Source organism: Phyllobates terribilis, unplaced genomic scaffold (genome assembly GCF_046119375.1).
Source record: "Phyllobates terribilis strain yellow unplaced genomic scaffold, ASM4611937v1 Scaffold_4__5_contigs__length_816908805, whole genome shotgun sequence".
In the NCBI taxonomy this organism is placed as follows: Eukaryota; Metazoa; Chordata; class Amphibia; order Anura; family Dendrobatidae; genus Phyllobates; species Phyllobates terribilis.
In genome coordinates, this window is record NW_027362764.1 from 139,052,594 (window position 1) to 139,065,626 (window position 13,033).

Genomic DNA, 13,033 nt, shown 5'->3' on the forward strand with positions numbered 1-13,033 from the left:
ACAGAGACACGACCTGCTGGTAGTGTGGAGGCGCAGGACATTATGCCAGGGGATGCGCTAGCCGAGGGTGGCCCCTGTCACGGCAGCCATTAAACTAGCGGACTCCATGTTTGGGGGACACAGCACGGAGCCTGAGGAAGGGGAAAGAAAAAGAGGAAGTCCCAAGGACCTAGTTTCCAGCAGCCCGACTGTCTGGGCCGAAATAAGCGGTCGGGCTGTTCACTGCCTGATTGACACGGGATCCCAGGTGACTACGTTGACAGAAGCCTACTTTCAACAGTGATTTCCAGAGATAGTGTGGCCTGAATGGGGACCAGTAATTAGACTCACGGCAGCTAATCAATTACCCATCCCGGTCGCAGGGGTGGTGAGGATGAACATCCGAGTGTGTGGAAAAGATGTGGGCAAAAAAGGAGTCGTCCTGGTCGCAGGGGGAACCGGAAGTGGACCCCCGGTGACCCTCGGAATGAATGTGCTGAAAGATATCGGGCAAATCCTGCTTAGTGAGCCGAAGGAGATTCCTCTGGACCAGTTGGACCCGCGAACTCCCCAAAGGAGGGTCTTTCAACAACTAATCCGAGCTGCCCAGGCTCAGGAGACGTCGAGTGAAAGAAAGATCCTGGGAAAAATAATAGTGCCAGCAGCTGCGGCACTCACCTTACCGCCCGGGCAAACTGTACTCACATTACCCGCACGGGCCGGCACACCTCTTGAGGGGGTCGAAGTTCAGATAGAACCAATATCGATGGACAAAGTATCCCCCGGACTCTTGGTGGCTCGAACACTGGCCACCGTCCAGGGTGGCAATGTTATAGAGCGGCGTGTTAATTTGGGCGAAGATGATCTCACACTCCCTCCCAGGGCGGAAATAGCCCAAATTCTGGGAATGCCAGAGAAGTTGGTGCGACCTGATGTGGTACAGCTGTCCGCTGTACGAGGAGACCCCTGGACTCTGGCAGTCACCATGCCGCCGGAATCCCACTGGGCTAGTGCGAAGGGGGGACGAAGAATCCTAGAACGAATGCGGGCTGAATTGACGGGACTTACACCTCGACAGGTGCAGCAGATTGAGGAGGTGCTGGAGCGGTACCAGGAAGTCTTTGCTCGCCATGAGGATGATTTTGGTTGCACCGAAGCCATTACCCACGAAATTCCCATGGGGAGCGCTGCCCCAGTGCGGTTTAGATACCAGCAGATACCTCCCCAGATGTATAAAGAGGTTAAGGAGCCCATATGTTACAGAATGGTGTGATACGGGAGAGTCAGAGTCCGTGGGCAACCCCGATTGTCCTGGTCCGGAAGAAAGATGGGACCCTGCGGTTCTGTGTGGAATATAGACGACTGAATGCATGTATAGTACGGGACTGTTACCCACTACCCCGAATCGAAGAGTCCCTGTCGGCCTTAGGGAAGGCAAGAAACTTCTCCTCTTTGGATCTGGCCAGTGGGTACTGGCAGGTGCCCGTGGCCGAACATAACCGTACAAAGACGGCGTTCATATTACCCATGGGACTGTTCGAGTTCAATCGGATGCCCTTCGGCCTGACTAACGCCCCCGGGACGTTACAGCATCTGATGGAGAGGTGCCTGGGCGATTTGAACTTCGAGGCGACACTGATTTACCTTGACGACATAATTGTCTATGCCGCCACCTTCTAGGAGCACCTCCAGCGACTGGAGCAAGTACTGAGTCGCATACAGAGTCATGGCCTAAAGGTGAAGCCCCAGAAGTGCCACCTCTTCCGCAAACAGATCGAATATCTGGGTCATACTGTGTCCGGTGAAGGAGTCAGGCCCACCCAGGAAAGGTGGCCGCAGTACAGGAGAGGCCTACCCCAAAGACAGTGAAGGACGTTCGGGCCTTCCTGGGACTTGCCGGGTACTATCGAAGATTCGTGAAGAACTTCACCCGCATAGCCAACCCATTGCTGTAGCTACTTAAGGGAGTGCCGGCGGGCTCCAAGAATCAGGAGATTCGGTGGGGAAGCAGCCAGGAAGAGGCCTTCCGTGCCCTAAAAATGGCCCTGTACGAGGCCCCCATACTTGCCTATGCAGATTTTGCCCAACCCTTCATACTCCACACTGATGGGAGCCTACATGGTCTGGGAGCCGTGTTATCCCAAGTACAGGAGGGGAAAGAGCGCGTGATTGCGTATGCCAGCCGCTCTCTTCACGACTCTGAGAGGAATCCAGATAATTATAGCTTTTTCAAATTAGATTTGCTAGCTCTTGTTTGGGCAATGACCGAGAAGTTTGCAGAGTATTTGTCTGGGTCCAAAGTACTGGTGAGAACAGATAACAACCCGCTTGCCCACCTGGAGAATGCAAAATTGGGGGCCCTGGAGCAGCGGTGGGTGGCCCACATGGCCAGGTACCGGTATAAGATCGCCTACCGGCCTAAGGCAGAGAGTATTCACGCCGATGCCCTCTCCAGAGTGACATATGAACGGCCTGATCATGACCGCGATGAAGATTTGGAGGCGGATGAGACCCCTAGCTTCCGAATTTTCGTGGGACCGCTGGCAACGGCGCAGGGACAGATCGGAGAGACGTCGGAAGAACAAGTGCTAGGGCGGCCAAGAGATGACTGGATCCGACTTCAACAGACTGACAGAGAAGTTGCTCAATTACATCAATGGGTGGCTTTGCGGCAAGTCCCCAGTCCAGAAGAGAGGAGTACCCTGTCCACGGGAGAACTGAAGATGCTGGTGTGGCGCCCCTGAGGGTTCGACCGCCACAGGGATGCTGCACCTCTGTCATGGGGTGTAGTGTTCCTCCTTTGAGGTAAGAACAGTGCGATGGTCAGGACCCTCCCTCCACATCCAACACCACACTTCTCCCACCGGAGGGGGCTAGTAGGCACCAGGTGCTGCCCCTACTGGAAGTTGGGAGACTGGGGAACCAAAAGATAGGGGAACCAGTTAGTGGGTGAGGGTGGAGGATTCACATTTTAGTGACACTTTAAATTTCATATTTAATACACAGCCATCTTGGTTCTTTGTCTTTGATCGTTATTTTATCGTGAGCTCCCTCCCTGAGCGTGGATCCTGTGTGGACCTGCAGAGGATGGAGACACGGCCCTCGTACCTTGGCCTTGGGACGAGGGGCAGGTTGCAGATAATGAATGTCTCAGCCCGGTCAAGGTCCATGACCAAGAAGGCCTGGAGCTTAGGAGTGTAGCTCCACCGCAAATGGATCCCGGGATGATGCAGACGGAGCGGTATACGCCACCTGTCCTCGCCAACCTGATCTGTTCAGAGGGATTCCGGCTGCAAGAGGGGTAACGGCCCCCGACACCTGACCTTGCTACTCTACATCCTGGTCAGGGAAGCCCGGTAGGCCCTGAGGATCCCACCGGGTAACGGAAGGAATTGCGCTGCCACCCGTACCCTTTTTCTGAGTGAAGTTCAGAGGGGGACCCGGCCTATCTACACACACACAGACAGGAAAGGACCCGGTCTGAAGTCTAGGAACACTCTGGTGTGGGGTCCTGATTGAACACTGGACTTACTCAGAGGTTGTCGGACCCCCTCGTCTCTGGTGACCGCAGAACTCCGCGAGGAGCAGGGAGAAGCCTTCCTACTGCCATCTGCATCGTGAGTAAATGCCCTGGAAGTTAACCCCTATGGCCTCCGGACTCTTTATTCTGCATTACACCGCACTACGCAGCACCAGTCCTTCTAGACTACAACCCCCTCCATGCTGTTCCCTCTGCCCTGAGGCCCTGCTCCGCCTGTGGGGAGTAGTACCAACTACGGCTGCAACAACATCCTGCCTCAGCGGACTGCAGCAGCGCTCGTGGCCTTCACCGGGTGCCACAGGTGGCGTAGTCGAGATCAGTCACTCAACCCGGATAAGCCTGTATCATCCTTTTTTTCTAGTGTGACGGCCCTGGGCACGGAGCGGGTCCCGGCCACGGCTGCACCCCTTCTACCACACAGGACCCCGCTCTGAGTCCCCCATTTCTCAGGGTAGGGCTTTCGAGGCATCACACACTGGGACAATGGGAGAGACTGTGTTTGCGAGACGGGCTGCTGTACCGACGGGTGCAGCTGCTGCGAGAGTTCGGGACCACCTGGCAAGTGGTGATCCCAGAAAAGTTGGTCGGAGTAGTGGCTAAGGAGGCTCATGAACGAGGGGCTCACTTCGGACCATAGAAGACGTTTCAGTGGTTGCCGAGGCTGGTGTATCATCCCCGACTACGAGCAACAATAGAAGACACTTGTTGAAGATGTCGGAGCTGTGAGCTGGTTAAGCCCCCGAACCAGCGGGTCCCCATACAAACCATTGTGACTTCTGCCCCCTTGGAGGTGCTCCAGATCGACTATTTGACTGTTGGACCGGCGCATCTCGGGTATGAACATTGCCTGGTAATGACAGACTACTTCACAAAGTTTGCGGTAGTGACCCCGACCAGAGACCAGACCGCCGAGTCCGCTGCACAGGCCATCTGCCGAGACTTCATTTGGGTGTATGGCTGCCCAAAGAGGATTCATTCTGATCAAGTCACCTGCTTCCAAGGCCGGGTGATGGAAGAGCTGCACCGGTTGTACAAGATTGAGACGTCACGGACTACTCCTTACCACCCTCAAGGAAATGGGGCCTGTGAATGCTTTAATCAGACACTGATCCAAATGCTCCACACGTTGGAGGAAGATCGAAAGGTACGGTGGCCTGAGTTTGTGGCCGAGCTGGTGTGGGTCTACAACAACCGAGTGAATAGTACGACGGGGTTCACTCCTTATACCTTGCAGTTCAGGCGAAAGGGGCGAGAGATTACCGAGTTAGAGCTGGACCCCGACGAGGACTACCCACAGACGGAGGTGTCTTCCTGGGTCCGGGAACATCGGCATCGACTGCAGTCCCTCCAACCGTTGGTACAACAAAAGTTTCAGAAGCTCAAACATCATGAGACATTGCCTCTTCGAGGGACAGCTCTGAGGCCCGGGGAGTGGGTGTTGGTTCGGGACAGGTGGCCCCGGGGCAAATTGAGTAGGCGGTGGGAACGGACCCCGCACCGGGTGAAGCGCAGGATGGGCGCTGAAGGACCTGTGTATGAAGTTCAACCCGAGAGGGCTGAAGGAGCCCCTACCAGAGTGGTTCATCATAGTATGCTGCGACCCTGTTTATCTAAAGATGACGAGGATGGAGAAGAATCACCTGCTTCTAGAGAGGGTCCTGTCACAGTTGCCCCAAGCCACGATGTGGACGAAGAAGAGTTGTTAATTCTACCTCTGAGCCCCAGCACTCGATGACCTGCAGTCCCCAGTGCAGGCGGCGAGGGAACAACAGCAGGTTGAAGCGACCGGGCAGGCAGAGATTGGGAATCTGAGTGACCCTGCAGCCCCCATCGGTCAAACTGAGTTACGCCGGTCAGAACGGACAACAGCAGGAGTGCCTCCTCACCGTTACGAACAAGATCAATTCATATGGTACCGTATCATCCAGGAAGTCCAAGAATGTGAACGTTTGATGAAGGAACTCTCGCCCGTGGAATGGCGAGTTAAAGGAGAGCGGGAGTGTAAGGGGGAAGACCGGGGTGTAAGTGCTTTCAGAGCGAGGGATCCGGAACTGCCGGGGCAGTGCATCTGGTTGCAGGGGGAAGACAGACTGAGAGCTGGGAGGTCAGGTGACTGGGAAGTTGGGGGCGTGTCCAGAGTGGACCGGAGGAGTCAAGCTGACTAGAGAAGAGACGTAGGGTTGGTGGAGCCTGGCACGTGAGGTGCCGTGTTATGGACTAGGGACTCAGCGGGTTAAACTGGAGACCGCCCACTGCCGCCAGAAGACAGAGCTTTGTTTGGGCGGGGAATCCTGAAAAATCGACACCGGCATCAGCTGGCAACTGCCTTGTGAGGAGCAAGAGTCAGCTAAGTGAAAAATCTGTCGATTATAACCTGTTCGACTCTGCTACATCCAGTTAAACTGTGAACTGTCAGTGATATACTTTTACCTGCTTTTCCCTTGTTTTTCCCCCATATTTTCCCGTTTTAGTCCCTGTGTGGAGATTGACCCTGTTATCATAAACCTCCCCTGTTTATTAACCCCGTATTGGCTGCTCTGTGTTTCTGTGTCACTGCATTTAAAGTACCTGTGTTACAGCGGAATAATATGTATCTGGCTATCAAGGCCCAGGACTCAAGTACGTATTATTACGCCCCACGTCAGAAAGGGGTTAAAACCCCTCTGTACACTTTAGATACCTCATGGCAGAACGATGGTTTGACTGATTTTTCGGCCAGCAACTATCTTGTCTAACTCTCCCATAGAAATCTCAGATGATGGCTTATTTCTTAGAGAACAAAGGGATTGGCAGACTGAAATCAGACATGCTGTATCCAAATCTCCCCTGACATCATCTGTTGGAGTCCTCTGTTCACATTAGACTGTGGACTGAACCCATCAATTTTGGTGGGTGGGCCAACGTTAATTTAATGTGTATGGGCGCCTTAACTTTTATCTTAATGATGGCACCCCTTGCCCCTAATGGTGCCCCCTTTGCACACTCATGAAAGAGACTGTGATCGGGTGGTCAAGCAAGCACAATTTTCATTCTTTAATCTTCGCTCATCTTGCACATGTGCCAAAATAAAATGAGACCCCTTTTCTGGTCAGATTCATGCTAGAACCAGTGCAGATCAAAACAGTGGGGATCGGCACTGTATACAGTATGTCAACACATACTAAGATGTTTCAAGTACATATATAACCATACATACCATAATATTTAAGTTTACAAAAGCCTTGTATAAAGTTGTGTGTACAGCTGGTCAACGAAACTCATTTTACTACAGAGCATGTGCAGGATGAGTGCCTGACTACACATGCTTGGGCTCCCAATCGCAGTCTCTTCATGTACATGCACGGCAGATATCACTAAGGAGGCAATGGGCACTTTCATTATGCTAAAAATTAAATATTGTTCAGATTTAATCAAATGAAAATAAACATTATTTTATCAGGCATGGATTTATACAGCTCCCATTGAACTATAACATGTCAGAAAATGTCAATATACAGGTAATAATAATAATATTATAAAATAGTATAGCTCTTACTGGTGTTTTGGAGTGATGAGTTGTAACATACAAGGCTGTCTGCCATTTCACCAAACACAATGAGCATTAGTGGTTGGCTTAGGCCATTTGCAACTGCTCCAAGAAATCCTAGAATCATGTAGAAAATATCCATCCGATTCGCATATCGAAACTAACAAAGAAGAGAATAAACACTCAATAGTTTACAATTGCAAATAGTAGAGAGGCAGAGTGGTAGAGTCATCTAAAGGGCTATATTGTGGAATTTTAAAATATGGAAAAGTATTTTAACTGCTTAAATCTTTGTTGCATTATCAATATTGATGCCTACTGAAGATGGACACTCAGATGTAATAGACTGCGTCTGAGGGTTCGCCTCCAGTAGGTGTATACGTCCGAATATGCACAACAGAGAGCGCACATTGACTCTGTAGATACCATTAAAGGGGTTGTACACTATTTTATATTACCCCCCCCCCAATATATCCCTCCGGGGCCCCTAAGGATTTTTGTAATTGCCTTAGGTTGCAGATAATGCCTGTGAGCGGCGCTATCATTGGCCACTCACAGGCATCACGTGACCCACGGCTGCAGCCGGCTCTGACATCAGCTGATGTCACGACAAGTGCTGGCAGCAGCCGGCGGGGGTCTTGGTCTTCCGTGTTACAGGTGGATGCCAGGCTGTGGGCGGTGCTACCCCCCCACATCACAGGGTGGGGCTACCCCCCGCATCACATCCGGCATCCACTGCGTGCTCTGCCTTTCCCCATTCATTGGGAAAGCGTGCGGTGGATGCTGGGTGTGACGCTGGGGGTAACCCTGCCCGCAACCCAGCAGCCCCCTCGGGGACCCCAGCGCTGAGTCACGCCTCATTTGCCGTGACATCAGCGCGGGGTCACGTGATGCCTGTGAGCGGCCACCGATAGCGTCGCTCACAGGCATTATCTGCAGCGTAAGGTAATTACAAAAATCCTTAGGGGCATTATCAGTAACGTATGGTATTTACAAAAAGTCTTAGGGGCCCCGGGGGGATACATTGGGGGGTAATATAAAGTAGTGTACAACTTCTTTAAAGTCAATAACCCCGTCGGTGCATACATGTGAATCCAGTTTTTCACAGGGGGGGTTCGAATGTAAACCTCACCGAGGCTATTGAGAGTGGAAAAGAACGGAAAGTGAAAGCACCCTTATACTGTCACACTTGTACTGTGACCTAATCATTTCTGTGTGACCACCATAAGTATCAGTATAGCTGTATTCATTGTATGAGACTTGTGGAAGCATGTAAGGGGATGCTTTAATAGGGATTGTTACTGAGCCACCCTATTCCTATTAATGTATCTTTGGACAGTGACCACTACTGAAATAACTAGTGTTTCCTTTTTCATATTATGCTAAGTAGTGCCATTTCTGACATTTTGTATATTAAATAAATTGGATAAACACTGTCCTGGTTTGGAGGAGTAAGGAGAATCCATGGTTGGAGTTGGGTCTTCTAAGAGGAATAGCCATCCTAGAATCTACCAGTGTAACATCCCTGGCAGCGTGCTTGCATAGTGCACCACCTCCCACTATGCAATCTTACCTGTCTGTCCAGCCTGCAAATCTTGCTCCAGTTCATGCTGTGTGCATGTCTCTTGACTGACTGCTTAGGGCGGCGGCCTGGTTACTTCCTGATTCTTAGGGCATCTCCAGCCTATTGCTGTGAGTCACTGGATATTTAATCCCCCTCTACCCAGTAGGAGGTGCCTGAGCAACACTAACATTCAGTGTGTTCCTTGACTCTGAAGTTGCCAGGTCCAGTTCTGCTTCTTGTCTGTTTCTGCCATCTCTGGGGGCTGCATACCCAGACCTGTTATCTGTGACTCCTTGTCCGTTTCCGCCATCTCTTGGGGCTGTATACCCAGGCTCGTTCTTGTATCTCATTGCAGTAGCAGTTTCTGTCTGAACTGAATCCTAGCATGTTACCTGTTTGTCTCTATGTCCGTACCTTCCCTTTTCCTGCAGTATCTGAACCTGCAGCTACTCCAACTTGTTGTCTCTGTACTTCTGTTTGTGAGTTTTGTGCCCACTCGCTACTTCATAGTAAGTACCTTGTGTGTATCTGGTTCTGCTTGTCCCTTTTCCCTTCCTCCGTGTCTTCCTCCTGTGTTCTAGCTATCTTCCTGTATTTTCCAGTCTGTTCCATGTGAACAGAGCCCTGTCCTCTGTGCCTTGTCCGCCGCACCTGCGGTTTCGCTCCGCTCTGTCTTGCCCACCGCTCTGGCGGTTTCTCTCTGCTCTGACTTGCCCACCGCTCCGGTGGCTTCCCTCTGCTCTGCCTTACCCACCACTTCGGCGGTTTCTCTCTGCTCTGACTTGCCCACCACTCCGGCGGTTTCCCTCTGCTCTGCCTTACCCACCGCGCCGGTGGTTTCTCTCTGCTCTGACTAGCCCACCGCTCCGGCGGCTTCTCTCTGCTCTGACTTGCCCACCGCTCCGGCGGCTTCTCTCTGCTCTGCCTTGCTCACCGCACCAGCAGTTTCTCTCTGCTCTGCCTTGTCCACCGCTCCGGCTTCTCTCCGCTCTGCCTTGGCCACCGCACCTGCGGTTTTCGCTCCGCTCTGCTTGCTCACCGCACCAGCAGTTCCTCTCTGCTCTGCCTTGTCCTCCGCTCCGGCGGTTTCGCTTTACTCTGCTTGTCTACCGCATCTGCGGCTCTGTACCTGTCTCCCAGTCTGTACTGGACGCTATCCAGCCTGCGCTCCAACCTGCTAGTACCGCCTTGTCTGCACTCCAGCCATGCTTGCCAGTATCTCCCTGTCTGCATACCAGCCGTGCTTGCCAGTGCCCACCTGTCTGCATACCAGCCGTACTTGCCAATGCCCACCTGCCTGTATGCCAGTCTAACCTGCCTGTTCCTGCATTCCCTGGTGTGGGTCAACAACTGTGACCGGGGTCTGACCTGGAGTCGCACCTGGTCCCTCTGCTCGATTCCTCCTTGGTCCACGGAATCGACTAAGCCGCCGTGCGACGTTGGTCGGATCGGGTTGATACTTAGTTACGCCCCTCCTGGCACTCCTCGGTTCATGGTACAGTGGGATCACTAATCACGCTCACGCCAGTCAGTCCGGGCGCGAGCATAGCAACCAGTAGATTACAGATCACTGTCTGTGCCAAGAATCTGTTGTGCACTGTTGTTACGATTATAACTGCAGTGAGTGCTTTGAGTATAGAGGTGACCTCAGACATTACAAGTGGTTGTGGACTATTTTCAACCTTTAACTTATATAAATAGTGAGTACAAGTCAAAATGCCCTTAGTTAACAGTGTGAACTAAGCCAGTGACTGTGGTAGCCTGATGAGTCCTGGAACCCCCAGCCGTCAGTTTAATTGCCCTATTCCTATTGCCGATGGCAACCACTATGCTCTGTGCCCAACTCCACAGTGTAAGTGCAAAGCTCTGCATCAGCAACCACTGGAGGCATTATGTAAGCCCTGCAGCGAATCTTTGCCCTCTCATTGGCTGCAACATTCACATTTTCTCTGAACTGAAATAACACTCTAGAATGAAATGCTACTGACTGACTTCTGAGCTTCTGTGCAGCCCCTGCCAGATACTTATGTCAGCAAACTGGAAGGGAATACGACATTGAGTATAGGGAAGCAGGCCAGTCTGGAAGATGAGTGTGGTATTTGTTATTTTTTTCAGCTCATTGTTAACAAGGCGTCAATAGTAATGAGCGAGCACTAAAATGCTCGAGTACTCATTGTTCAAGTCAAGCAAATTGGAATGCTCGAGTGCTCGATCCGAGCAACGAGCCCAATGTAAGTATATGGGAAACTCGAGCATTTTTCAGGCGGCCTCCCCTGGAGGTCAGTAGAGGGCATAAAAATTGCCCAAATCGATGGGAACAGTGCTGAAATGACATGGGAACAGCATGGGGAAGACCCCTGGAAGCATTTCTAACTCCCAGGTCACAACAGTGAACAATGTTGTCAGAGGTATTACACCAGTTTTATGGACTCACAATAAAACATACAAAAACAAAAACAAAATAGATTTTCCTGGGAAAAATGTTAAGGAACATTCCTGCCAGGGTAATTACTTGTATATAAGGCAAAATAAATAACCAAAAACAAAAATGATCCTCCACACCTTGGGCTATGTTTACACATAGCGATTTTGATGCGTTCTTTTACTTTTGCATTGCTTTCAACGGTGAAAAATACATTCACCGGTATATGTCATTTTAACATTTTGCTACCTTATCTGGCCCTGTGGTGTGTGAGACATGATCAGACACATCCATACAGTGCTGAAAAGACATGGGAACAGCATGGGGAAAACCCCTAGTAGCATCTGACTCCCAGGTCACTGCTTAAATCCGTAGTCATCAGACGTGATCCTATATTACTGCGGTAATAATACAGACATTTTTGGTAACGTGACAAATATTAAACTCCATTTAAAATGGGCAAGGGACAGGGAAGTGGACATAATGGTAATGGCGCATGCAGAGGCTGAGGCTATGGGCAAGATAAAACTGTGCCTGCTCAGAAAGCACAACAAACACCCACATCATGTTGAACCACCTTCCTGTCCCAATTTCTATGGGGCCGCAGAACACCACTCTTGAAGGAAGAGCAGTGTGAAAAGGTTGCTGGTTGTTTAGCAGATAATACTTCCGGTCAGTTTGCCACCACCACCTCGCTGTCTTTCACACAATCCAGTCTCAGACATCTTGGTTGTGGCATTACTGTGATTGACTGGCCGCCCAGCGTCATAGGGTCTATTTAATCCCAGCCGCCGCCATTTTGTGCACATTGCGTTTAGAGCCTGCATTCTATAAGCATAGGGAGAGATCGCTGAGCTGCTAGAGACAGTGTTTAGGCCTCTTGATAAAACAAAAGCCCTTTGCTAGTATACACTGCAGGGCTACCTGCAGTGTATACTAGTTCTGTGTTTAAAGGAGCCGCTCACTAGCTCCATAATATCATCTTTTCAGAGCTGAAGGCACACAACAAAGTCAGAGTACAGGGAGAGTTTGTGTATTAGGTAGGGAGAGGTTAAAGTGTTATTCCAGTGTCCATCTTAAAACAGCTCTGGTCAGAGGCAAAGCAATATTTTTCCAGCACACACAAAAGTAGCATATTGTGCTGCCTTTTTTTTAGCACCAGTCTATTTGCTGTTTTAGGAGTCAGAGCTTGGCTTCTGCTGTCCACATTAGTCCACTTAAAAAGGCGTTTGGTGGCCTATGCAAAGAAGTACTCCAAACATTTCCTACCTCCTGCTACAAAGCACGCACCAGGCCATTTTAACCACTATTTTGGGGTGTCAGCCTACCTTCTGTCCATATTAGTCCACTTTTAAAATCATTGAGTGCCCTGCACAAAGCAGTAGTCCTAACATTTTCTACTGCCTGCTACAAAGCACGCAACAGCCCATTTTAACCACTATTTTGGCTGTGACATCTAGCTTGGCTTGTGCCATCAACATCTGAAAATCTGTCAACAAAATCCAAAATCCAACACAGGCACCAAGGGGTCGTGGTTTTCTCAGAGTGAGAACTGGGTGAACTGTTCACAAGAGCACCCCCTCTGTGCACCAAGTCAGGGCAAGGGGGCGCTCAGCTGCTGTGTGGAATTTTTTTTTCTGACAGTCCTTCAGAGAAAAACATTGTGCTCTGTAGCATCTGCCATAACAAGTTGAGCAGAGGACAGGGCAAAGGCAACCTAAGCACCACCAGTATGCGAAACCACATTGCAGCCAAGCACCCCACTAGGTGGGTGGAACACCATGGTACCAAATCGGCGTCTGTGGGTCAAACAAATGCCATGTCGCCTGGGCTATGTCCTTCAGAATCTGCTGTTCAGGAAGCAGGCGCTCATACCTTCTGCCCACAAGCTGCGGTTGCTCACACACAGCAAACATCAACCACATCCACTTCGTTGTCCCAGCAAAGCGTCCAATTGTCTGTGCCTGAGAGCTTGGAAAGAAAGCGTAAATACCCAGCCAC

General features: G+C 50.8%; 1 protein-coding gene across 3 annotated transcripts in view; it reads right to left on the bottom strand.

Moving 5' to 3' along the window:
• LOC141265120 (ATP-binding cassette sub-family B member 5-like) overlaps nt 1-13,033 on the bottom strand; it is a 1,140,380-nt gene that overhangs the window by 519,843 nt on the left and 607,504 nt on the right. For 2 of the 3 annotated variants that reach the window (XM_073677793.1, XM_073677790.1), the window contains exon 4: nt 7,056-7,206. The exons of the other annotated variant lie outside the window; for it this stretch is intronic. In XM_073677793.1, the coding sequence (XP_073533894.1) occupies nt 7,056-7,206 (151 nt within the window). The remainder of the gene's footprint in view (nt 1-7,055; nt 7,207-13,033) is intronic. 3 annotated transcript variants of the gene reach the window in all.